Raw genomic sequence first — 27,288 nt, 5'->3', positions numbered from 1 at the left:
TAACTAAACAATTTTGCTTTCTAAATCACGACATATTAACTTCATTGATCAATCCCGATACATAGTCAATCCACATATCGATGACTTGATTACTTGAATGGTTGTGGTCCTGTGGAAGATGTGGAGGATGGACTGACTCTATTTGTTTTCCTTCACAATCTGGCCAAAAATGGACGAAAGATTTTGCAAGCAAACTGTATTGTTAAGACCCATTCCATTCCTTTCACATCATTTCTTTTCTTAATACTCTATAAAAACACTGAAGAACCCAACTAAAATTATTTTACTTTTACTTGCATTCTTTTCTTTCCTAATTTCAACTCACGAATACAGTGTAAAGCCTCCTCCATTCACCCAGCCTGGCCCAAAAGATCAACCATACATGCATAGTGCATTTGTGATGGTCCAATGTTCTTTGTAAACCCAATAGGTGGAGGAGGATATTGGATTAACTGTAAATGAAAAAAGTATATAGTGGAAGGACAAAAATCAAGTGTGACATAATGTTCAAATTAAGAGAGGTGGAGCCGAGACCCGAAATATCTAATCTAACCCAACCAATCCCTGTGGCACAATACAGGAAAGCACAAAGAAAATCAGTTAACCAATATCTACAAAGTAGAACCAAAGATGTTTTCAATTCACATTTCAAGTATAGATATCATCTTCATCAGCATGTCCGTCATCTACAGTTAATCCAATATCCTCTCCACCTAGGTCCATGAGATGGTACTCTAGAACTGATGGGCTAAAAAACCATTTTGAAACCTTCATTTGGGCCCACCTGTGCACATATCACCCTCGCTTCATTGCCTCGCCTCCATGTATGTGAGGCATTGACATGGTATCCCGTATCCTCCCGCTTTACCTAGCTTCGCCTAGCTTGTAGCACACTTTTTTTCAACCAAGGATCTTATGAAATAATTAGATGATTGCCGTTAACTGGAGCATGCAAATCGTATAGGTGTACCACAAAAGTTATTCATCAGCAACCCTCACTTCACAACATTATGATCCAATATCAAAATAAAACAAGTTGTGTTACTCATGCTGGAATGAAAGAAATTCGATTCCACAGACACGTGACTCTTACAATTGCTTGTCTTAAACTGAATATATGAAAAAACCGTAGCCAGAGAAAGACGAGGTGTGTGCACCACACAAAATTATCAAATCCTACACTCCTATGAGGTAGAAAAGATATTTCATTTCTAAGTGTCTACCTTTATACAAAAAAAATAAGAGCTGTATAAAAAAACAGCAAGGCGATTGCATATCGAATAAAATCTAAAGATAAAAGCTCATGTCCAGTTAACACATACCATTCACTGGTCCAATATGTTGGACAGATTAAGACGCATATATGCTAGCTCCAACTGAGAAGAAGTCCACCATCATACACAATAGAGGCCTGTCAGAAATTTGCAATAAAGGATTTGGTATTGAAGGAAACATGTTCTAATACAAAACTAGTTAGTAACAATTATATTATATATTACCATTATTGGAAGCATTGAAAAACTCATCCGACAAACCGCTAAGAAAAGTTGGCCAGCCAACTCTTAGGGTCTTGATTGTAATATATTTACAATACAGGTTGTGACAGGAATTCTGATTACTGGATCAAAAACAACATTAAGAAATTGACATGAAGGAAAACAACACGAAAGTTTCATTTATCGACCTGCTCCGAGGCCATCCAAGTTTTGCCAAGTTAACCACAGACCAAACCACACATCATACACAAGCAAAGGCTGGCGTATTTTAAGATGAGAGAAAGCACCAAACCATTTTAAACATTCATCACATACACCCCATAAAAATAAAAAATAAAAACAAAGAGAGAGCTAAACAAGTATCCATCATACTCGATTAATCCTGACGATAAGTTAAATACTACAAAGGAAAATTACTAGGATGGTTTCAAAATATTGGCTACATCTGCCATCAGGCATGCATCATCAAACACCACTTGGTTTACTGCTTCTTTTCCAAGAGCCCCCCCTTGGTCCAGGTCCATCATCATCATTATTCATTCATCTACAAGATCAATCAACTCATTGATCGATACATAAATTAAGTAGACCTGAATTACAAAAAGAATGCTACATATATATATAAGAATTCTAGATAAACATTACTTTTGGTACTTTTGATTCTTCTTCTACGTCGCCGTCTTCTGTCACTTTTGATTCTTCTTCTACTTTTGATCCTTCTTCTACTACTTTTGAAACTTGTTCTGCCACTTTTGATTCTTCTGCTACTTTTGAGACTTGTTCTGCCACTTTAGATTTTTGTCCTCTTCTTGGCTTAAACAAAAAATCACTACAATGACTTCGTCATGAGGGGGATCAGGAATACATATATATATATATATATATATATATAAGGAAAATGAGATTGAGTTACTGACTTTTTTTGTATAATGAAATGTATTGTCATCCAGCGTACTCTACAATCAATCAATTTGTAAACATAACACAATTAGGCACGCATGGCTTATATTATATATATTGAACTTTATAATAATAACCATAGAAATAAGGTAAAAAATAACGATAATATTAACCTTTCTTCGGGGGATAGATCTTTATAACCCTCAAAAGGCACTTTCAATAGATCAAAATGAATCAAAGATTCCATATCATCATCCTCATCATCCGTTGAATAATTATCAGACAAATAACCATATTCATCCTCCTCCTCTACATATTCATCATCCACCTCCGTTGCCATTTTTTTCTCCCTTTTCTTTACTTTTTGCTACTCACAATCAATTTGTTGTTGTTAAATTTATAATAATACAAAAATTATAAATTACTTACAGCTTAGCTACATCAAAAATTATAATACAGATTACGGACAAAAATTATGAAACCACTATAAATGTTGGAATTTACTCCGTATTATTAACTCGTAAAAGTTATTAATTACTCTATCTTTTTCTAGAAAACGAAACAACAAAAAATAACTCCATCAATTTTGGGATTGAATTATTAATTCAGGTATATAAATATTACAGTAATAAATAAACAGACACGAAAAATAATAATAATAATAACGCACCTTCGTTCGTTCGTTCGTGTAGGAGAGAAAGTAACGTCGTCTAGCTAGGGCTCGATCGAGTTTTCTCCCCACTATACTTCTTTAGTTCGTACATCAGATGAGCAATTCATGCACTTTTCTTAATATGTAAAAGGGATAATTTATACTCTTTTTATCCTTAAGGTTGGCATTATTTTTGCTTTTCATTCCTAAATGAAATAAGGCCTGTGCTTATAGGCAGGCCGTCCTCGGGACTTCTTGCCTGCCATGTCAGTATCACATTTCTCAGAACTCTTCTCAGGACACTCACTACCTATAAAGATAGCTTCTTCAGAACTTCTTCACCACATTATCAATTCTTTTAACATTTTTTATAACTATATATATATATATATATATATATATATTTAACATTAAAACACACTTAATTAATTGAAAAAACACATTTTATTATAAAATCACAATTATTTATAACGACAACAACACGATAACATAAATAAAAAAAACACATTACAACATTTATTTAAAAAGTTACGATAGACATAATAAAAACATTAATAAAACATCATCAACGTTGACGGTAATTTTCCGGGAGGTTCCAAACATGTTCCACTAGAGCATTGCGAAGTCGATGGTGCGTCCTTCTATCACGTGAACCAGACGCGTTATCGTTTGATTCTTCTTCGTTACAAAGATTAAAAACGATGCCTGCGATCTCTGGATTAATTAGCGTGTTCATTTGTGTAACAGTGTTAGAAAGGAAATTGAATTAATCACTTGCTGATGATGGAGTAGACATAATTTGGGTGGTGTTTGAAATGAAATGTTTGTGTGTTAAAATGAAATGAGAAGTTTGTTTGATGAATTGTTTGTGTGTTAAAATGAGAATAAGGTTAGTGTTTAAATAGAAAAAATAAATATGTTACCGTTGAAGAGAAAAAAAAAAGAGTAACTAACGGCTACAAACGGTCCCACCTTGGACATCCTCGAGCTTCTTGGCGAAGAACAAGTAGAGGGACGCAGCGAAAAGGACAATCAAGGCTTATACACCGTCCGGCAGCTTGGGACGCTACTCAAGACGGTGTATAAGCACCGGCCTAATAGCAACAGAATCATAAAGTTCGCAAATTATTCAACTTTCATCCCCGCAACTAACTTCATTAGTTTTATGTCGTTAAAGCTAGGGTATCTTTTACATTTACCACCCATTCTCTTCTTCCTTTACATTTCTTCTACTTGCATGTTTATACTACGACACCGTTACCACGACTAAAAACCTAAAATTAAATAGTGACGGTAGAGGCTTAATTGGAACATTCTTGAGTGTAGGTTATTCTGGCAGCTTAAATCGAGCCTTTTCCTGTGTGGATTTTTTTCGGCGTGTTTTTTTTTTGGTAGGGACAACCATTTCCTCTAAGTTTTTTTTATCCATCGTAAGTTCATTTCTGGCATGAGCTTCTTTTTCAAAGTAGTCATTTTCCTTTAAAAAATTAACCGTTTTTGGTAAGGATTTCTTTTTCGCCATGAGTTTTTTCTGGCCATCGAATCTGGTCACCACCATAATCCCCTCCGCAATTGATTCTAACATTTTGTTTCTCATTACCAAAATCACTGCTGCTATGTATAACATATATTGATTATGGATATACAGAATAAATTTATTGATTATGGATATACAGAATAAATTTATTGATTATGGATATGTAAATTAAAAAATAAATGGGCAAAGAACGAAGTTGTGTGAAGGATTTATATATAAACGTTGTAAACATCTTATATTTTGGTTTATAAGTTATGTTAAATATTTGATTTTAGATTTTTAGTTGTGGTGGTGGTGCATGATATAACATTTAAAAGGAAATAAGAATAAAGAAGAAGTAAAAATGGTGGTCAATGACAAAAATACCTTCACTATAACGGTATAAAACTAATGATGTTAGTTTTGGGGACGAAAACTGTAAAAATTACCAACTTTAGGATTTTTTTGCTATTTTTTCATATTAAAGATAACAAGTGAAGTTAATGTCAACTTCTAAGACAAAAATGTAATTTAATCTGTAAAATTTATGCATCTATATGAATATATTTTAGGGCAAATGATCTGTACTGCAAACTTTACCTAAACTTAGGTACTGTTACTTAAAAAAATGTTACAAATTAAATCTTTGAATTTGATAAACATACATAGCCCCCCTGAATTTTACATAACCTCCCCCTGAAATTTATATAATCTCTCCTGCTTTACCTAACTTTTCTCCTATATTTTAATATTTAATAGGTCTTTATACAAAAGAAGACGTTGGAAGTGTGTTTAAAAAAATTTACTATTGAAAAAGTTGGATCTTTATTGTTTGGATTAGAACTTACTTCATATTTGACACACATGAAAGTGTAATTTTCTTGGGGGAAAATTGTTTTGAACCCAAATATACTTTATATATCTTGAGTTGGAGAGAAAGCGGAAAAAATTGACTATTTGACAATTATACCTTTTTAACTAAATAAAGCAGCATGGTTGGATCAGTGGTAAACACTCTTGCTTCTAAAAACAGAGGTCATGGGTTCGATTCTCATCCCATACAAAGGTTGGAGGGCCTTTTCTACCATTTAGGTAGATACTGGAAGCAGCCTCTCTACTTAGGTAGAGGTAAGGTCTGCCTACATCTTAACCTCCCCCATACACCGTCGAGGTATTGGGGCTCAAAACCCGCGGAAAGCGGCACTGAGCAGTTACTTACTTACTTTTTACCTTTTTAACTAAATAAAAAGAGTTTCCGGTCCAAACAAACTAACTTCACATAGCTTCCATTACAGATTGTACATAAATACATAAGGCTGGTGCTTATAGGAGTCCTCACGAGCATCCAAGAAGGGGAAAGACGCGGACGGGATATGGACACCGATCGTCCAAGAAGCAGCATCCTTGGCTGGAGTCTTAAGGAAGAAGTTGGAAGACGACATGAGGTGGGTCACGAATATGCTTTTTCTTTCTTATTCTTTTTTTCTTTTTGTGGTTTCTATACGTATATATGTATGTATGTATGATAATGATATAGATATATCTCTTTGTATATGTTTCTGTATTGTGTGTGTGTTGATTTGCAAGTGGAGGACTTTTGTGTTTTGGCCGGCCGATTAATGAAGATGCTATATTGATTTTATATAAAATTAATTTTCAAATTTAACTCTTAAATATTACTACATTGATGAATAACTTTGATAGTTTTATAAATTTTGAATATAACCCCCTAAAATTAATTTAGTCTTTTAACTTTTGTATGTTAAAAATTTTATTAATCTATATGTGATTTTATTTTATGTTTTTTTTATCATTTATAAGGTGTTTATTATTATTTTTTTTAAGTAAAAATTTTTTTGATGATGTGGCGAAGAAGTTGTCCTTATAGACAATGAGTATCCTAAAGGGAGTTCTGGTTTATGTGATGCTGATGTGGCATGGAAGAAACTTCAAGAAGCTGGCCCTTATAAGCACGAAGTCAGCATTGTTTGCAAGAATTGTTGAATCACCCAATATAGCATCAATCTCCTGAGTCCTGACATATATATAATATATATCATTAGATCATTTCAATGCATCAAAGCAATGACTTTGACATTCAAAAACTTACATACCAGATCATAAATTTTCTTTATTAGATAGTAGACCCTCTTCCCTCTCTAGTGCCTATAGCTTTAACATTCATAATCTCTGATTCATTGGAGATTAGCTTTCTATCAAAGCATCTAAACTCACCCGTTCAAGAATTAAGCTTCTCTATAGTTGGATAATGCTATCTTGATGTCAGGTATAACACAGCAACAACATATCTAAATCTACAAGGATACAATAAGTTAAAAGAGTGTAATTTTTCCACTATTAATTATAATCTTGAAAATGGACTAAAAGTGTTGACGATCGTCTTGTCATTGTTTTGCCATGAACACAAAATTGCCCGTATTGTAAGGATCCTGTTTGCGAGAGAAGATGCACTTGTTTTGATAACTTTGAAGTCTAAACTATTGGGAAATATCATCTAATAAATGCATAAACTAGATGTGCATGTCATCTACTTGGCTACTGTCCACATTGCTATAACCATACTAATAGGATTCCTCAGTGGCAATGGTCGTTTCAAGATTATCAATATAGATACACGTCTTTATCAGGCTTTAGCAAAAAATCGCAGAAGCATACATATATTCAAAATTTATAAATAAATAAAAACATATTAGAAATGAAGATAACATTATGATCCTACAGTGGATTAGTATAAGAACACATGCAGATGTAGAGTTCAAACCAGGACAATAAACAAATTACTACTTCATAATAGGCACAAACAAAAAAAAAGAACTAGAGAATATGTATCAGGACATGCTGAATTCAAGTAACTAAACAACTTTCTTTCATAAGCACTACTAACATGAAGGCCTTACTAACCAAGAAACTAGACAATTTTTCTTTCTAAATCACGACATATTAACTTCATGGTTCAATCCCTTTACAAAGTCAATCCACAACAATGACTTGATTACTTGAATGGTTGTCCTGTGGAAGATGTGGAGGATGAACTGACTTTGTTTGGCGCCCAAAAATAAAAGAGCAGATAGTTATGATGGAGGGAAAAAAAATACAGATATAAAGTGTATATTAGTATTTAGGTAAGATGTCTTTGTTTTCCTTCACAATCTAGCCAAAAATGAACGGAAGATTTTAAAGCAAATTGTATAGTGAATACCCATTCAATTCTCTTCACATCAGTTCTTTTCTTAATACTGTACAAAAGACACTCTAGAACCCAACTAAAAGTTATTTTACTTTCACTTACATTCTTTCCTTTCCTAATTTCAACTCAAGAATACACTGTAAAGCCTCCCCCATTCACCCATCCTGACCCAAAAAATCAACATAGTGCATTTGTGATGGTCCAATGTTCTGTTCCTTCATCTCTTCAGAGTATTTTCTTTGTAAATCAACCGATCAGCCATGGCTACACACAGATAGAAGTATTGAACCACAGTACTAAGTAAGTAATGGAATCACGTTTCATGCAATTGCGATCATCATTTTTCATGGCTTCGAATAGACAGAGTCAAGAAATCGGGACATTTGGGGGATTAGTCTTTAATGCAGGTCTCGTTCTTTTGCTTTGCTTGATATACTATACTCAAAGGATGTACAAAGTGGCTAGATCACTATGAAACCCTAAATATTATATATTCCCTCAGACTCCTAATCAACAATACATATTAAGCATCTGAAACCACGGGATTTAAAAAGCTTGAGAGAAGCCGAAAAGCCCAACCAGCATTCCTGATCACCATTTTCATCTTACGTAAGTCATCGGCAGCAGTAGCTTCATCTGCCACATAACGTATTTTAAAGAGCTCGTTAACCTCATCAGGAGTCTTCTCAAAGAGCATCTCGGTAGCACGTTCCTTCATCAGACAAAAGAGGCTTCTGATGTGCAAACAGCAAGCCACCTAAAATGAAAACATGGAGGATTAATTATGAGCGAAACTAATTGAAAGTATATTCATAAAAACCACTGGATTGACATTCCCCACTTCTCCCCCCTTATCTGATTGCACACAGTGGCGGTGGCACCTTATGTTTATTTGCAATAAAAAAAAATACTTACAAAGGTTATATAAAAATTACCCTCCTTAAAAAGAATAGTGGAACCCCCTTATAATAAAAAAAAAGGATGTTGGCTAAAAAAAAAATAATGAAACCTTTCTTGCATTTGCATTGTGTACATCCTGGTAACTTGTTGGGTGAACACCCACCAAATGTTTGACGAGACACTTTCATAGTATAAATTGAGTAAAGTCATGTCATGTGGGTTATGTAAAATATCAGCAGAAAATCTTTTTCATCATTAGTTTGTGGCATAATAACTGGTTTTTGAGGCCGATTAGCCAAGCCCAAAGTGACATGTTCGCCAACTGGTATCTGTAACAAATTTGACTATTATCAAATTCATATTTTATTTATTACCCAACCCGACCCAATTTATTTGTCTAAAATTAAAACCATTGAGTCCGATTCCCAAGGACCCTCCTTTACTAGATCCGCAGCTGATTGTACATACACTAAAGATAAGATAGAATAGAAAACAAAACAAAACAGGGGCAAGATAAATTATCAAAAATAATTCAGTCATAAATAGGAAAAGTTAATTATCTAAAAAGAAAAAAGAAAAAAGGAGTAGAATTATATTACATCGGCGAGATCAATGGCATCGGAGTGATTGTCTTGAAAAAACTTGTCATTGAAAAGCTTCAACTTTTGTTGGAGGGTGTTTCTATCTTTCCAATGCTGCTTCAAATAGACAGTCAAGAAATCGGGGCATTTGTGGGGTTAGTGTTTAATGCAATTCTTGTTCTTTTGGTTTTGCATTATCTACATCATGATATTACAAAGCTCTCGGACTCCTAATTAATCACCAATACATATTAAGCATCTGAAACCACAGGATTTAAAAAGCTAGAGAGAGGTCGAAAAGCCCAACCAGCATTGCTGACCACCCTTTTCATCTTACGTAAGTCATCAGCAGCAGTAGTTTCATCTGCCTCATAACGTAGTTTAAAGAGCTCGCGAATCTCATCAGGAGTCTTCTCAGCGAGCATTTCAGCAGCACATTCTTTCATCAGGTGATAGAGGCTTCTGATCTGCAAACGACAAGCCACCTAAAAATAATGAAACCATAGAGAATTAATTATGAACAAAACTGATTGATAGTATATTAAAAAAAACAACCAGATTGACAGAACAAAACAGGGTTTTAAAAAGATACCCGTATATAAAAACGTGTCCACTCAATTTATTGTGTGTGTGTATATATATATGTATAGATACGAAAGAGAGGATAGAATAGAAAACAAAACAGGGGCAGGTAAATTACATCGGCGAGATCAGTAGCATCGGAATGATTGGCTTGAAAAAACTTGTCATCGAAAAGCTTCAACTTTTGTTGGAGGGTGTTTCTATCTTTCCAATGCTGCTTCTTGATATTTCCACGTTCCTCGCAGAAATCAAGAGCCTTTCTAATGATGGTGCTGCTTTTGCCTTCGATTGGGGCAGGTAACTCACCCACCCATCTATGCTCCCAAAGCATACGGATGGGCCTAGACTCGGTGATGTACTCCACCGTGATCTCGAATTTTCCATCATCCAACGTTAAAAACGGATTCTCCCATTCCTCCTCAAGACGAGACATTTTTATTTCAGGAAATCAAACAATTACCCTAACCCTAACCCTAACCCTAACCTTACTTCGGGACATGCTCTCTCGCTATTAACTAATTTACAGTATATATATGGTTAAAAGAAAATTACAAACAAACTAGTCCTTCATAGATCCACAATTTAGCACTTTTACCCCCATACATCTTTTGTTTCTTTCTTTCTGAAAGTCCCTTTGCCACCAGATCAAACGAGATTAAGTATCTAATGTATAAGTGCGGAAATTCTTATACAAAAGCAATCAACAACACGAACACGAATATGAAGATAAACTTGAACCATATATTACTTCAGTAAATGCAATTACAAGTAAAATACCAGGTTTGGAATATAAAAATATGAAAAGCAAAATGACGGGGAGATTAAACCTTAAACATAAGGTTTAATCTCTATTTATACTAAAACTTACAGACTTAAACAGACCTCGAACTTCACGGACCCAAGCCCAATCTCGACCTGGTCAAGGTCGAGGTTGACCTGGTCAAAGGTCGAGGTTGACCTGGTCAATGGTCGAGTTTGACTGGTCAAAGGTCGAGGTTGACTGGTCAAAGGTCGAGGTTGACTTTATTATACGCGAAAACTTAACGTTTATTACAAGTACATATTCAATAGACTCAAGACAAATTTCTATAATGATGTTATCACCCGGAAATGCACCAACACTTTCTTTTGACACGTCACTTTCGATTAAAAACATATAAGATCATCCACAAGGATGTCCATAGTACATTTGTGGTGACATGTAGGGTGTTTGTAGGGAGACTATTGATGTGGGTGATGACATGGAGGATGTCCATCCATGGTTGTTTGTAGAGAAGGATGAGGAGAGATAAAGGTAAAAGACAAAAGTTACTTTGGAGTTTATTTGGATGTTTGTAAGAAGGGTGAATATATTATTGTTGTGAGTAAAAAGTGTTTGTGGGAACCGGGAAGGATGGATGAAAAGCTGACGTAGCATGTTGATTAGGATGTTTGTTAAAAGGATATCCTGAACTGATGCGGATAGTCTAAGTTATAATTCTTTTCTTACAATATAATTTTTGATCTAGGATTTTCATATGCTTGTGTAAGAAATATGGGTTTCAAAATGTGTGAGATGCCAGCCGTGATAGCACTCGGAAATTGAATGACAGGTGGTCCTGGTCAATGTTATTCAATGGCGGAGATATTCGAAGACGGTCGGACTTATGTTATGATACCAAGCAATGGGTTGATATATCACAGCATAGGACGGCGGAGATAAGTTTATTTAAGTGTTTAGTTCCTGTATGTTATCAAAATTTGTCTGAGTTATGTGGACGCCGGTGTTGAGAGTGGTGATTTTGTGATACTAGTTGTCGGCTGCAAAAGTGTGTATGTAAAATTAGTATATTATCTTTCATGAATGGTTGGCAACTATATAATTATTAGAATAGACCACTTTCGTAGACTTGATATACGGGCTTCACTGAGTTTAGCAATTTACAAACACAATATTTCGTATAAACTCTCAAAACATGTAAAATGGAGCAACTATATTAAAAAAAAAAAAAATTCTTTCTGGTACATCGTGAGCTTGTAAAAATTTGTTTGTCTAATCTGAAAGTGGTTTGTCTTGTCGTTTCCTTCTACAAAGTTTGACTCTTAATCAACCACAAAAATTATGAAACCACAAACGATAGATATGCAATGATTCGATACGCCACGGATGGCAACGATCTAGACATCAAAAAAGCGTTTTTGCCAGCCCAATAGATAAACAAACAATTCTAAAGACGAAAGCTAGAAACAATCAAATTATAATTAAGTACAACTTTCAGCGCACTACAAGAGCAAACATTATTACTTTTGCATTGAACTCTTACTAAAAGAATTCGCTTAGCCAGAGTGAAAACAGAAAACACCATTAAAATAAGATGAACGAAAAGAAAGTAAAAAATTAAAAGTAAAAATCGCCTCAGGAATAATCATAAAACACCTACAGAATTGCTAACTCATTCACTACTAAAGTCTGTATTATATGTTGCCAAACATAAAATTCCATGTGCTACAAAATTACACCATGTTCATGTCAAAAGTTGACCCTGCTTTCCCCCCTTTGTAACGGGAGTTAAAAATAACCTGTAAAGAAGGGGCTTTCTATAAGAAGTCATAAATTTGAAACTATATCAAAGTAGAAATAATAATACATCTCCTGAAAGTATTTTTAGGCAATCTGTACCAGCAGCAGTAAGGGTACCTTACTCTTCATCAACCTCGTTGCTATTAACAAGAACAGCTCCATCTGTGGAATCATTATCCATTGCAACAGCCTCCTCTTCTTGACTTTCATTTTGAACAACTTCTTGACCATCAGCAAATTCCTCCTCATTTCCATCCTGTTCCACATCCTGTGCCAAAAAAAGGCAATGAGAAATTGGGAAGGTTGTAAAAACAAAAAACAATAGAAAAAAGCAACTAAATATTAAATATAACATATATTCAAAAATAGATCTATATTCTAATTTTCGAGGAAATATGTGAAAATGGGACAGAAATGTACCTCATGATCCAAGTCTCCATTTTGCAGTGGTTCGTCAAGATCCAACTTCATGTTTTTGAAAGTCTCCACTAGGTTGGTATGCGGTCTATCAATATAGTTTACATATTCTACAGCTGAAGGATAACAACCCCTACAAAAGAATTGGAGCGGTGTTATTTGGCAATACTAGCATCCAATTCTTATGAATCATACAAAAACCCAGAAGTACTACTATGGACAAAATAATCTAAGGCACAACTGGATGATTGTTAATTCATCCAAACTTAGGAGTAATACTAAAGACAACCCTTCAATCCAGCATTCCAGCAGGACATTATGATCAAACTTAAATTCATAAGAGCCGCATCAGACGGTTTACTTCACTGGAAAAGAAAGGAACAAAAGAGAATGATATAATAACAAAGACAGAATATGAAACCTTGTTTCTACAGCCTTTGCTTCGACCTCGAGTGCAATTTGCCAGTCTTCAAACATATTTGGGTATTCTTGAGGATCTGCTAACGATTCTGCGGCTTTCTGGTTAACCTGCAGTTGAACCTTGTCAAACCACTTGCCTAATCTTTATCATACTCATGACAAATAAATAGTCTAGATATAAGGTGCAGTTATTTGGTGTGAACAGACAATAACAAGCAAGTCCAAAAACAATTGCAAAAAAAGGAAGTCAAAAAAGAACTCTTAAAATACTAAACAACTTCACAGCATACCTTGTTTAGGTCTTTTCTCCAAAGGGCAACAATTTCAGAAACCTTGCTGGGAAGATACGATCGTGCCATTAGAGCAGCTTCAGGTATTCGATTGCTGCAATAAACTGGACTTTAGAGAATGTCTACAGAAACCACAAGTAGCTATTTTGGCCTATTTATTTACAAATGGGTACATTCACGGTTTGCCGTATCTCTAATAGGTCAAAACTAAGATCAACCGGTTTAGCTTAAAAAGATATATATTGAACTAATTAAATGCCATCAAATGTCTGCTATTCATGCTTATAAGGATTAAGTATGGTAATAATATTATTATTGCAATCCGAACTAACAATGGTTTAAGGTCACAGTCGACAAAAAAAGATCTCTGCGATCCCTATGTGTCATGGTTGATTCCATAAGAATATAGAATCCATTTAAAAAACATGAGTAACCTGTCAATCAACAGCTGCAGGCAGTCTTCCAATTTACCCAACATAAACAGACAAGCAAACGCCACATTGTTCTTTCCATTCTCTTTTGAAAGAGATGCAAGTTTTGCTATCTCCTCTGCATCTCCTAAAGAAGAATAAAGGAGCAACAAACCACTCAAATCATTTGCATGCTTCAAACACTCCTCTGCCATGTCCAGCTGCAACAGACCAATTGTCATTGTCAGATATGTGATGAAATACAAGATACGTAAAAAAGGCCATGATATATATCAACAGTGGCATGCATCCAGCATACAAGCACTGACGTAACCTACATCATTTTCAATCTTAACTTTTAGGGGTTTATATGTGTTGTAAACGTTGAAAAAGAATAAAACTCCTCATGACCAGAAAAAAGATTCAATCACAAAACAAAGAATTTGTGTACTTTAACTAAAGATTGTCCAGAGTTAGAACATACCATTCCAGCAGACATAGCTAATTCACCCAATTGCTTCCATTTTGACTCGCTCTCTGCTACCAAGGCAATATCCTGTACGCGTGAAGATTATATTTATGGACATCAAAATTGGTTATTTTGAAAAGAAAAGGCGCTATTTAGCCCTATGTGGTATGCAAACTGACAAACTATAAATTTATAATGAATTATAATCTTCCGGAAGAAGTGTTTTAGCCTTTAGATCAACCTGACCTAAAACGACATAGAAAATTTCTCATTTTGAGCCAAACTAAATTGACCTATTACCCAAGTAACACATTTTGCCACCCCTAGTTAAGATATATACCTTTGCAATGTCAAGTTTACCAAGCTGAATGGCCAGCTCAAATCTATAGTCGGGGTCTGTAGCAACTTCCAGGGCCTCTAAAACCATGCCACGCGACTCCAGAAAACGAGCAACACTATACACATACACATACTGAATTAGGACAAGATAATTATAATACATGAATGAACAAAATGACCAAACAAAAGTCAACATTAGTTATAAGCTCCGACAGCAAGAGCAAACATATAAACAAACTTATACACCAAAGACATGGCATATTAAAATTACATAGAATAAGATACTGACATACTGAAATCTACCTATTATGATGCTCCCTAGGAATTGAGGGTAAAATTCCATTAGCTCGTTCTATGTCTCCACGCATCACAAGTGTCTTGTACTCGATCAAGGTAAGAAGTAAAGTGTACCCAATAACACTAAAAATAAAATGGTCCAAACAAAAGGATTAGAACTGATATTTACACAAGCTTTGTATTCATATTCACCATCCATTGACCCAACTCACTTAAATTCTTTATCAATGAGATATACTCTGCTCTGATTAGCTAGATATCCTAGAAGATACATTGGTCGATCCAAATGAAACATTGTGGTAACCTATATATAATGTCACATCAAGTACCGATTAATAATGTTCGACAAACCGTGAAAGTAGATTTCATGACAGTTACTATCAACAAACCCTACCTCGCCACCAACACAGTAGTTGAGTCTCCATGACGAGTTAGTGTAGATAAAACAATCCCCAACCCATAATCCAGTTCTAACTCTTTCACTAATTTCATACAGAAGTTCAAAGGAGTCTTCAACACCTTGCTCATCTACAGGTGTACCGCTGTCCAGATGTGCTGACACTACATCACGCTGCAGCACAACCACATCTATCATATTAATCACACTAGTGTACGAATATAGATAGGATTGAGAAAATCATATGTAGATGAAAATCTTACATTGTATTTTAGTACGTAGAATGATGAGTCACTGGAAATTGCCACCAAATCACCACTATCTGCCCAGTATAGGTTCTAGATATGAAGAAAGAAAATGAAATGAAGAAACAGTAAGCTATCGTTTCATGCACTTATGCTTAAATAGCAAAAAAAAAAAAAAAAGAAAGAAACACTGGTAAAAGAAGATGAGATTACTTTGACAGTAACATCAACCCGTTGAATTAACCTGCACTCAGCCCAATCATAAAAACATATAAAATCATTTGAGCACATTGCTAGCAGAGATCCTCCATATATGCGCTCAGTTGAAAATGTCGGTCTGATACTCCTCTTTTCCTGATTAACAATGCCATCCAAGAAAATTAATATTAGAGAGTGAAGTTGCACTCTGCAGGAATCATAAATAAAAACGGTATGTAGTTCCGACATGCTTGTGACAATTTTAAACTGACACTATACAGAAAAGCAAAAAGAGGGCACTGCTGGTCGAGTAAAATACTAAGCATAGGGAGGGCAAAAACCTGAAAAGATTTATTCAAAATCTTGACTTTAGTTGTGCTCTCCCGAACAGCACATTCACCATCTGTAGACCAAACAAATTCCAATGCAGAGCCAAAGGATCTATTTCTCCATGCTAAAGATGTATATATGGTGTATTCACCATCACCACAGACAACCACAAACCTCCCATTTGGGTTGTGCTTCAAGCTCTGAACAAGGACACAATCAACATTGCAGCAAAGTTAAAACAATTATCTCCTTATTTCATATTAAATTCCAAATTACAAAAGAAGCTATGTGACACAGAGTAATCACAACTTACTTGTGGGTACATATCACATGATCCCAACTCTTTGACTGCTAAAGGCAACCGCTCTCCATCAGAAACCTGAGATGTGAGTCATAAAAATGGTCACCTTCGGAGAAAAGAAAACCAGAAAAGAGATAGGAAACTTAATTTTTGTTGATGGGAGAAAATGCAAACCTCATGATCAACCCCCACGTTCTTGATGTTAACAGTCTGGATCTCATTATGCTTAGACCATATAATCTTTCCACTATTATCCATACTAGCTACAGGCTCCTCCCGGCCAATTTTCACCATGATGGTTCCTTCATCATAGCCAATCACGACCCTGTACAGTAGATCAGGCTATTGCCAATGAGTAGGTTCTAATTAAGAAAAAAAAAAAGCATTGTCTGCTGTCTATACTCTGATTATATATGTAGATATAATAGCATCAACAATGCTTAAATATCTTAAATCTTTTACTCCAAATATTTTTCAATTAATGATGTAAGCCATGAGCAAAGCATATTCACAAGAATGACAAAGGTAAAACGCAGGAGAATGACAATAAACATTAATATCTAAATGCAAAAACACGAGGGATAAAATATGCACAATATGTCAATATGTAATTCCAACCAACTTACCGACGAGAACCTTTCATGTATCCAACAGCCCAGACCCTTTCAAGTCCATAATTCAAAGTGTTCTCCAATCTGCATCCAAAGATGGGAAAAGCTACAGAACAATGTAACAGCAAGAAATTACAGTTTCAATTAGAACTACAACCTATATGGAAACTAAGTTCTATATTTTAGGGCAATAAAAATACTGCACTATCCCATTATTAGCCAGCAGAATGCAAGATGCATAAGATCACAAGAGAATAAAATGACGCCATAATATCACAGCAAACCGGAGATTGCCCCAAGTCGATGCCTAATAGGCTTCAATGTACAATCTGAAAACCTTGGTTGACATAATACTCTCCCTTGCATTGTACAGAACTTGCTCGGAACCTCTCCATCCTCTGTAGATATCTTCTATAGACATTCCATCATATAAATATCTGTAGGACTTATAAACAAGGACACCCACGTCTTTTTAACGCTTGAGCATGAACACATAGAGTGCTCATACAAGCAACATAGTTACGTTGGGTATTCATATGGGTAGTTGACTACTATAAACAAGAACACCCATGAATCTACTAACCCTAGAGCAATGAACGGAATAGCATGTTCATAAAAGAAACATACTGATGTTCTTCTATCTCTAGTTCCCTAAGCCAGGTAAACAACCACTTAGTAATTTTGAAGTGGCTTCAAGTGCCAGCACAACTTGGGTACAAAGGGGAATCAATATCACAACAATAAGCTGGCAACTTAAGTTTTCTATCTAATAGCAATAAAAGATCAGATTCCCACTAAGGCAACGTAAATGCCAACATTGCTTTTAGGTCATAAGACTATGGAACGCAGAAACTCAGTGACTCGAAGTCTAGAATCACCAGTGTATGCGGATATAATTCGTGACAAATAGCAAGACAAGCATACATAAACATCAAATACTTCTTGCTAATATGTATACAAACATTTGAAGGTCATAAATAACAAAAATACCTGTAAGTGGTTGAATGCCATATACGTACAGTACCATCCTCAGACCCTGTAATAATTATTGGGAGCTCTGGATGAAAGCACACGGCAGAAACATTGTGTGTGTGACCATCCAGAGTCTGGACGCAAGTTTTCGTTTGATAATCCCACACCTGTATTCAGATATTTCTTAGCAAACATACCGGTAGTAGGTGTCAACAGAATACCATGATTGGCATTATAAGCACAAACCTTAGCAGTGTGATCATCTGATCCAGTAATGAGATAGGGTTTATCACCACCGGTGAAATAATCCACACAATTCACTCCTTTGAGATGGGCGTCGAGTGTAAAGTTAGGATCAGGTGAGCCAAGGTTCCAAATCTGGAAAAGGATAGATGGAGGGGAATAAAAATCGCTTACAAAATGTTAGACTGATGAATTTTATAAGCTTCCGCAATATTACCTTTATAGTACGATCAAGCGACGCACTTGCGAAGGTATTCGTATCTTTAGGGTTGATTGTCACTTGCATGACATAATGGGAATGGCCCTCAAAAATTTGAGTACAAAACCAGCTCTTCTCCCAATCCCATAGCTTTATAAGCATGTCATCAGATGACGACAATACATATGGAAGGGTGGGATGGACAGCCACACACCGAATATAATCTGTATGTGCCTCAAATACTTTGACTTTATCCATTGTATTGTAATTGTATACCCGGATAAACATGTCATCTGCACCGGCAACCACCCACTGCTTTCGTGCTATGAACTTTGCTGATCTGACTGCAAAGAAGTTTTGTATTCATCAAATCATATCATAGTTCCAATCGGATTCAAACCATGTAAAGGAATACAAATTAGCAAATAGAGATATCAATCGAACCTGGCAGCTCGGTGACTTCAAAGGACTTTGCCAGACTCTACAATAACAAAATACTGTATCAGGCTTGCATCAGAAAATTTTACATATGATTTCTAGTATAAAAAATAACAGTAAGAAAAGACCAGCTAATGTAAAATACAGCATATTAATCCGGAATATCTTTTACCACTTAATATTTCCATCTGAATAATATGAGCTCAGAACATTCACATTGCTCCATTCAATGAACTAGTGAACAGCAAACTGTGTTCGATGAAAATAATTAACTGATTCTTTCTTCCGAATATCTACTAGTGCATCAATAAGGCAAACTTTTCTATCAATTATTCTTTGTTCCTGACAGACTTGTTTTAGCTAGACATCACTATAGAAATGCATGCAGTTATATTTGTAGCCATACAATTCCCCAACAAGTTTTTTTCCGGTAGGCTTTATTATAGATCTAAACCTCGATATTTCAATACTACATTCTATTGTATAATGAGTCAAACCCCTAAATTACATTATCATCATAATCCAACTGTAACTCTACACTACGTAAATTAAATCATATAACAAGTTTCCGCATTTCAAGTGGATCCAAATCCTAAATTACATTAAATCATTTATATAATAAAGCAATATCATACCTGAGATTGGTAATCATATATGTTAACTGTCCCTGAATACAAACTTGTAAGAATCCTGTAAAAGTTAACCATTTCCATCAATACATTATCATAAACATATTAATCCTATATATATATATATATAGACACACACACACACACACATATATAAATATATATAATTACCATGGTTCGGTCGGATGCAGGTCAACCGATTTCACTCTTTCTGATCTCTGAGCAACTTTCCTCTACAAACACACAAAAAATTATATTCATCTACCATCAATATCATCAACCAAATGTATAACAGCAACTATACATACATATATATACATATAGATATAGATATACAGAAACTGAAATAGCTAAATAGTACCTTAATATCAAGCCTGAGAGGCTGTTAAAAAGCAAAAACAAAAACACGATTCAGTTAGTAAATAATAAATCAAACCGAAATTAAAGAAATAAACTGTAAAAAATAAAGATAATTTATAGATTCATAACCGGATCTAAATTGGGACAGAAAGAAGAGAGTGATTACCATTGTGAAATAATGAAATTAAGCGGTGAATTTGTAAGTTCAGTGAGCGATCGAATACAAAATCGCTGAAAATATAGATTTTGAGATCGGGAGTGTGTGTGAGAGAGATTTCTGATTTGTGAAAGGAGAGGGGGATAGAAGAAGATGCAAATTAATTACTCTATTTCTTTTTCTTTTTTTTAGTATTTTAACTTTATTTATTTTATTATAAAAAAAAAATTATCTACGATTCAAAACTATAACCAAACATACGCCCCACAATGTGACGACAATTATGATCACGCTAACGGTGTGATAGTAACGGCGAACAGATGGTAGCGGGAACGGGTGGCAATGGAGGTGATGACACCGATTACTACAAGTAGTTGTGTTAGATAGGGATAATGATCAACTTAATTATTAGAACATGACATATGAAAAAATCAAGGGGCCAAATTTGAAAAGAGAATTAGTGAAATCTACATGTAAAGTCTTTAAAGTTTTAGGTTGATTTTTAAGTATATGAGTTAGGTTGATTAATCATTTTCAATTAGATAGATATGAAAAAATATAATGATTGTTGAAGAGTATAAATCTTAGTTTTAAAAAAAAAATTATTGAAAAAAAGATAGTCCTTATTATTGAGTATAGATATAGATACAAAAATAAAGATTATAAACAAAATTAGAAAGAAAAGAGATATAAAATATACAAGTATATAATAAGTTAGTTTTAAAAAAATCATCATCAAATTAGATATACAAAATGTGAATTACATTAACTTTTGATTAGTTATGTGTAAACATCAATTTTATAGATATATAATAAGTTCATTACAACAAAAAGTCATCATCAAGTTAATCTAATGTTAAAGAATCTTGTTTATTTATCAAACAACTTAAATTAAAATCGTACAAGAATAAATCTTTATGAAATCATTATGATAGATTAAAAGTGACTCGTCCGAAAATAATCTTCAGTCCATTAAAACCTTTAACATCAAAAACTAAAGATTAATACAACATAATTCCTTGATCCACTTCTTATCAACCTTACTACTCATTGTTGTTTTAGGAGTTTACTACTTAGGAAAAACAAGAAAATTATTGACCGTTTATATAAGAGTTCAGACATTTAGGGATTGTCAAGATAATATACGGCGGATCATTTACTAATAAATCACTCACAACATATTACAAGTGGCATATAGGAAAGATCTTGGAGTAATTTGACAAGTACTGAAAATAACTAGTAATACTGAAATTAAAAAAACTAGCAAAATAATCGACATAAAGTTTTCATCAAAAGTCATCTTAAAATAAAGTTAAAAACCAATTTTATTATTAAAGTTGATATCTTGAGCATTAGATTAAAATCAAAGGCCAAAATTCAAAAATTATATTTAAATATTAATTATTGATTTTAATTTAAAGATAAAAATATGTTCTAAACTTTTACTTATAAAACAAATTTAGAGGATGTTCATCCTAAAAAAAACAAGCAAAATGACCGACACGGCATATATCAGATTGGGTCAAATCCGGATTAAAATAATGACCCATAATAGATTCTTATCCTCCTCGGCCCCCAACACAAACAAAACACAACCCAATCAGATAACATACACAGATTCCCTCCCTCCATCAGCCACTCCAACAATGTCTCTCAACAGTGGCCGGATTCTGTGCAACACACCCACCATAACACCATACACCACCCGCTTCCCTCTCAACCGTCCATCATCATCATTTCTTGTTTCACGTCCAAAAACCAGCACTAGTCTTGTTATAGTTTCAGCTGCCAAGAAACTTAGAACAGGAAAGTTTGACAGCAAAAACAAAAGGGGGTCCACTTCAACCAACGATGATGAAAGTCTAAATGAATCAGCAGCAGTTGGGACAATTGATGAGGGGGAAGTTGAGAATTATGATGGGTATGTGTTGCCTGATCTCCCAGGACTTGAGAAAGATTTCTGGGAAGGCCCCGAATGGGATGGTTTCGGTTTCTTTGTCGAGTATCTATGGGCTTTCGGTATCATTTTCGCGGTAAATTCTTTATATCCTATCCATTCTTTTCGTTTATAATTGTAGTTATTTGTACTTGTAGTAGTAAAGCAGTAAAGTAAAAGAAGTGTTTTTATAAGACTATCCCTGACCCTGAGAAACTCGAACCTTTGGCTCTGATGGATATAAGTAAAAGAAATGCCACACTGGAGATGATTGAAGAAATAGGTTTATATATTTGATGACTTTGATTGTTGATTTGGTTTCATGGGGTTCCCTAAGCTGATTATAACCTGGAATTTTGATTATGGTCTTATGTTGATTGATTCAAGTAGTGAACGATGCCATTTGCAGAGGTTAGTTAGGTGTCCCGGATATAGCATGCTAAGTGCAAACCCAATGTCACAATGAAAGATGTTAAGAAACAAATGATATAATATATAAGATTATGGACTACTGCATATATCACCAATTGGTTTTAAAGCAGAACTCATCTAGGCTTATGAGTCCAGCATTGTGATGGGCTAAGAATTAGTCATCATATTTGAGTGTTGGTGTATCCAACTAATACACATTAAAAAAGGGATGATCTATGTTTCAAAGCTGACAGGATTTATAATTTCGGATTAAGTTAACGCTTTAAAGAGCGGCAGTGCTGAAGCTAGCTAATAATTATTATTTTTTTGTGGGTTTGGGGGGTGGGGTGGGTGGGGGGCGGGGAGTATATGACATTTCCTAATGTTTGATCAGCAGAATTTAGCGCGCAGAGACTACTCTAAATGGCGTAATATAAATTTGTAATTCACTTCATTATAGAAAAGTTGATGCATGAATCAAGTGTAAAATCTCTTGATGAAATTTGGGACTGATCAACTAATTTTATTTAAATCATCTTTATATTACAGTTAATTTCTAGTGGAATTGCTGTGGCAACATACAACGAAGGCGCAACAGACTTTAAAGAAACTCCGGCATACAAGGAATCAATCCAATCACGAGACTTGTTAGAAGAACCTGAGGCATCAAGTCCGGATATATTTGAGTCCAACCCTACTGAAGAGGCTCCTAGTTTGGAATAAGTAGTCCCTGGATCAGCCAGTCACCTCTAAGTTGAGCCTGGATTATATGTTGCTCAAAAAACACAACTTTTGCAAAGCATAGCGAGTGTTGTTTAAGTTTAAGGTAATGTAATTTGATGCAAAAAGCAATTTCTTCTTTAATGCACAATATAGACATATAGCTGTGGAATTTAAAACTTTAGTTTAAACGACCAACGGTGGACGTGCGCCCAAGCTTTGATACCCAGGCGCAAAATAGTGTACAAAATAAGAATTTTATGTTATTCTAGTACATAGCCATTGTTACAGCGTCTGCCATGATTCGGATTTTTACTTCCCATTAGTATGGTATATGTGTTGAACATTTTATTCTCAATGGCGCCAACATTATCCTCCATAGGCCGCCTGTTATACTTGATACTCTTGAATGACTATAAATGGCTTGGTTCTTTGTCAAATGGTTTTGGAAGAAATACTACCGGTATTCTTATGTGGATCGATCAAAATATCAAATGAAGCAAGCCCTTGCATACATCAATTTGGTATTCCACCCTGACTTTTCAGCAAAGTGCTGGAGCAAAACATCATCCAGATCTTTTCCTCCTGAACAGTGGTCAAAAGAATGAAACAATATATTCACTTCACTTGGTGTCTTTCTTGAAGCCTGCATGCACAATTTTGACAAAGGCTACATTGAGCTATCCTTCCTTTCTCAGACAAGGCTGTCTTGTATATTCGACAAGCTAGCTAGTGCCATTTCATGCATCAACGCAGCCATGCTATTCTTATCTGTATCCATAGCATTGCAGCCCATCTTTGAAGCTTAGTAAAATAGATAGGTATCACCACCGCTTCATTTCAAATTTTCATATAAAGAGCTGGCAAATTGTGTCGATCTTAAAGGGTTCGGAACGTGCAATTCACACAAGTATCAAACATGAAAAAGATATATCACATGCAAGATAATTCAACTATGCCATACCTCGTGTAAACATATATATATATATATATATATATATATGTATCCTTCGATCTCGCCATCTTGGAAACCAATATCAAACTGTGAATTTTTAGAATGTTGGTTGCTTTCGTAAATCACCTTCTACAAAAGAAACTTTTTTCTTTTCTTCTTATTGTGCCTAGTTGGGTGCATAACGCCATAATACAAGTTTTAAACTGGATGTGGCCCAACACGTTAAACCTTTTTGATAAACGACTATAATATAGATTTTTACTGTTTTCGCTTTTGTAATGTTTATAACTTTTTTGTTAGTCACGTAGATAAAAAATTTGTAAGGAAAGTACTTAAAGTTAGAGTAAAATAAAAGTGTACATAACATCATCCTCATCAGAGACTTAAAGTTAAATTATAATAATCCGATTTTACAATTTTATTCCATATTTCATAAACTTAATACTTAATTATCAACTATGCTTAACGAACATCAACGTCAGGATGGCCGAGTGGTCTAAGGCGCCAGACTCAAGTTCTGGTCTTCGAGAGAGGGCGTGGGTTCAAATCCCACTTCTGACAATATACTTTTATTTTTACTTTTTAGATTGCTTTTTCATTCTTAGAGCAAAATTTTCCTACTTCTGAGTTCCGACAGAATATAATTTTCTATTAATTCTCTTTTTATTCCATATTTTTTTAATTATTATGTTGCTATAATGCTATCGTTTCTCTTTTTGTCGTCATATAAACTTGTATTATATATGAATTTATGTTGGTTTGTTTATATAATTTTCAAAGCTTGGATGTCCTCCTAGGATTATATATAACTTGTATCTTCTACTCTTTGTAAAAGTTTTGTGCTAGGATGTTTTTTTTAGTTGTTTTGAACGGTTGGATGTTGTTTAATTACAGTAATCCAGTCTTTGTTCTTCAAATGCCATGAGGATCGGTCAGACATGTGTTCATTTCTTGTGATGTCATCAGATTTTTGAAATATTCAAGAAAGATCTACTACATATATATGATCAGTTCATGCCAATGTCAGACATCAAGTATGTTGTTAGTAGGGGGGCTAGCTAGCTAAGAGCCCTGGTCCATACCCTTTGACCAAACCTTGTTGAAATATTCTTCATAAGCTAGGCCCTATCTTCTTTCTCCTAAAAGACCAAAGGTTAAGTGTGTGAATATGTGGTTAACTAAGTAACTCGAGAGTACCAATATATGTGTATGTAAACCTAAAAATTAGTATGAATAATAATTTATGAGCCTAATTCATTTAGGGATCCAAGTAATATTTGTATCACTATCTTTGATTAATGTACCACAATGTACATATTGTATAGCTGACAGTACAAGCCGATAATGCATAGTTGTGGTACATCCATCAAAATAAATGATCCGAATATCACTTTCCATTCGTTTATGATTAACACATGTACTTTGAGTTTTCTTTCTTCAAACTTTATACTCTGTTCATTATCTTTATAACTACAAAGAGGTAAATTGTACATCATATTTTTTAGTCATACATTACCAAACATGTATGTCAAGTAGCCGACAAACTTCACAAGGTTCCCATACATGCCCGAATGCTCTTAGGGGCAAGGGTGTAGTCGGCTAATTTTATCGACAAAAACCATCGGCTAAATCGGCAATGCTATAGCACGTCACTCGGCAAGAATTGGCATACTACATCGGCTAGTTTTGGCCGATCAAAGTGAACGTTGGGAGTGTCCTTGTTGACCTTTTTTTTTTGTTTTTTGTGAGATTTGAACGTTGGGAGTTTTTTTTTTTTTTTCCTTTTCCATCTTCTATATATACAAACACATATTTATCAAACAATCAAACAACAAACTATCACATACATCACTACAATCACATACAATCAAACACCAAACTATCAAATTTCATAAGGCAAAATGTCTAACGATGAACTACCCATGTACATAATTCCTGAATTCCCGTCGTCATCGTCTTCTGGCGGCTTCGAGTTTTTGGCGTCTGTTGCTCTTGCAGCCTTAGAAGAAGACACTGCATCTTCTTCTGCAAACTCACGAAGATATATTTAGAGAGATCGGCACTCGGCTCATGAAAGATTGATGAACATGTACTTTGTGGATGAGCCGATGTTTGAGGACGATGTCTTTCGCTAGAGATATCGTATGTCGAGGAGGTTGTTTTTGAAAATCGTGGAAGATATCACTGCAGCATTTCCATGGTTTCGGTCTTCGGGGAATGCGGCGGGTATTAGAGGGTTCTCGGCGATTCAAAAGTGCACGTGCGCGCTACAACAACTCGCATACGACAACCTCGCTGACAACTACGATGAGGGGTTGTCGTTCTCTACTATAACGACTCGTGAGTGTCTAGGCAACTTTTGCATTGCCATAAAGTATCTTTATGGTGAAGAGTATTTGCGTTCTCCGACTAGCCACGATGTTGCGTGTTTATATGAGGCGCATGAAGCCCGACATCATTTTCCTGGCATGATCGGTAGCATCGACTGTACCCACTAGAGTTGGAGAAATTGTCCACATAGTTTGCGTGGGCAATACCACCGGGGTGATCATGACCGCCCGACTATCATACTTGAGGCCGTTGCTTCCTATGATTTATGGTTTTGACATGCGTATTTCGGTGTTGCGGGCTCAAACAATGACATCAATGTTTTGAAGCAATCACCATTGTTTATTCCCGAGGTGAATGGGAAGTCTCCTGAGTACGGCTTTACCGTAAACGGGCACCGTTACGATAGAGGATACTATCTAGGGGATGGTATTTACCCACTATGATCTTGTTTTCTCAAGGCGTATGCATACCCGGTCGCGAGAAAGGAGAAGGTTTTGAAGAAACTCCAAGAGTCCACGAGAAAAGACGTTGAGCGAGCATTCGGGCTTCTGAAGAACAAGTGGGCGATCATCGAACGACCGACACGGATGAGGGACAAAGAAAAGATCATTAACGCGATGTATGCGTGTGTTATTTTACATAACATGATACTCAAGGATGACGGCAACGCGATATCACCGGTGTACATCAGGGATCCTCCTAACGATATTCGTGCTACCGACCCTAATTTTCTCTATCGCTTATGTACCGAAGAGACGCATTACATGTTACGTCGTGATATTACGGAACACGTGGGAGATCTAGATATCAATGTTTAG

The 27,288-nt window shown here is 35.1% G+C and overlaps 5 protein-coding genes and 1 non-coding gene across 11 annotated transcripts; 3 read left to right on the top strand and 3 right to left on the bottom strand.

Annotated features, from left to right (window-relative positions):
* Window positions 1-1,649: 1,649 nt before the first annotated feature.
* LOC122598414 lies at window positions 1,650-3,227 on the bottom strand. 2 transcript variants are annotated; one of them, XM_043771010.1, is made up of 5 exons: window positions 3,067-3,227; window positions 2,570-2,763; window positions 2,414-2,452; window positions 2,142-2,334; window positions 1,650-2,040 (listed from the first exon to the last, which is right to left on the bottom strand). In XM_043771010.1, exons 2-5 carry the CDS (start codon window positions 2,734-2,736, stop codon window positions 2,029-2,031), a joined length of 411 nt encoding a protein of 136 aa, XP_043626945.1. In that variant the 5' UTR covers window positions 2,737-2,763; window positions 3,067-3,227; the 3' UTR covers window positions 1,650-2,028. The 2 variants fall into 2 exon arrangements, with proteins under 2 accessions (XP_043626945.1, XP_043626946.1); XM_043771011.1 differs by having other exon boundaries at window positions 2,142-2,325.
* Window positions 3,228-7,755: 4,528 nt separating this feature from the next.
* LOC122596764 (SKP1-like protein 12) lies at window positions 7,756-10,311 on the bottom strand. 3 transcript variants are annotated; one of them, XR_006323375.1, is made up of 3 exons: window positions 9,954-10,311; window positions 9,272-9,738; window positions 7,756-8,529 (listed from the first exon to the last, which is right to left on the bottom strand). XR_006323375.1 is itself a non-coding variant. In XM_043769392.1 (2 exons), the coding sequence occupies exons 1-2, from the start codon at window positions 10,266-10,268 to the stop codon at window positions 8,296-8,298; spliced, it is 549 nt and encodes a 182-aa protein (XP_043625327.1). In that variant the 5' UTR covers window positions 10,269-10,311; the 3' UTR covers window positions 7,756-8,295. The 3 variants fall into 3 exon arrangements, 1 of the variants encoding a protein (XP_043625327.1); XR_006323376.1 differs by having other exon boundaries at window positions 9,272-9,720; XM_043769392.1 differs by lacking the exon at window positions 9,272-9,738.
* Window positions 10,312-12,102: 1,791 nt separating this feature from the next.
* LOC122595056 (coatomer subunit beta'-2-like) lies at window positions 12,103-20,255 on the bottom strand. 3 transcript variants are annotated; one of them, XM_043767343.1, is made up of 25 exons: window positions 20,127-20,255; window positions 19,962-19,982; window positions 19,772-19,833; window positions 19,607-19,661; window positions 18,978-19,014; window positions 18,552-18,877; window positions 18,338-18,469; window positions 18,110-18,258; window positions 17,135-17,203; window positions 16,683-16,833; window positions 16,521-16,586; window positions 16,219-16,407; window positions 15,893-16,033; window positions 15,698-15,772; window positions 15,432-15,608; window positions 15,250-15,341; window positions 15,044-15,160; window positions 14,742-14,856; window positions 14,417-14,488; window positions 13,957-14,153; window positions 13,523-13,616; window positions 13,234-13,340; window positions 12,816-12,945; window positions 12,495-12,663; window positions 12,103-12,394 (listed from the first exon to the last, which is right to left on the bottom strand). In XM_043767343.1, the coding sequence occupies exons 1-24, from the start codon at window positions 20,127-20,129 to the stop codon at window positions 12,514-12,516; spliced, it is 2,727 nt and encodes a 908-aa protein (XP_043623278.1). In that variant the 5' UTR covers window positions 20,130-20,255; the 3' UTR covers window positions 12,103-12,394; window positions 12,495-12,513. The 3 variants fall into 3 exon arrangements, with proteins under 3 accessions (XP_043623278.1, XP_043623277.1, XP_043623276.1); XM_043767342.1 differs by having other exon boundaries at window positions 12,513-12,663; XM_043767341.1 differs by having other exon boundaries at window positions 12,518-12,663.
* A 1,388-nt stretch (window positions 20,256-21,643) lies between these two features.
* Window positions 21,644-23,477, top strand: LOC122595655. The gene is made up of 2 exons (XM_043768068.1): window positions 21,644-22,150; window positions 23,014-23,477. Exons 1-2 carry the CDS (start codon window positions 21,659-21,661, stop codon window positions 23,185-23,187), a joined length of 666 nt encoding a protein of 221 aa, XP_043624003.1. The 5' UTR covers window positions 21,644-21,658; the 3' UTR covers window positions 23,188-23,477.
* A 1,139-nt stretch (window positions 23,478-24,616) lies between these two features.
* TRNAL-CAA lies at window positions 24,617-24,700 on the top strand. Its single transcript has one exon. It is a non-coding gene; the product is annotated as a tRNA-Leu (tRNA).
* Window positions 24,701-26,283: 1,583 nt separating this feature from the next.
* Window positions 26,284-27,288, top strand: LOC122597688. Its single transcript, XM_043770260.1, has 2 exons — window positions 26,284-26,577; window positions 26,929-27,288. Exons 1-2 carry the CDS (start codon window positions 26,284-26,286, stop codon window positions 27,286-27,288), a joined length of 654 nt encoding a protein of 217 aa, XP_043626195.1.

The sequence above is a fragment of the Erigeron canadensis genome, chromosome 4 (assembly GCF_010389155.1).
Source record: "Erigeron canadensis isolate Cc75 chromosome 4, C_canadensis_v1, whole genome shotgun sequence".
In the NCBI taxonomy this organism is placed as follows: Eukaryota; Viridiplantae; Streptophyta; class Magnoliopsida; order Asterales; family Asteraceae; genus Erigeron; species Erigeron canadensis.
The sequence above is the reverse complement of the archived record's forward strand: the minus strand, read 5'-3'. Positions and strand labels throughout refer to the sequence as shown.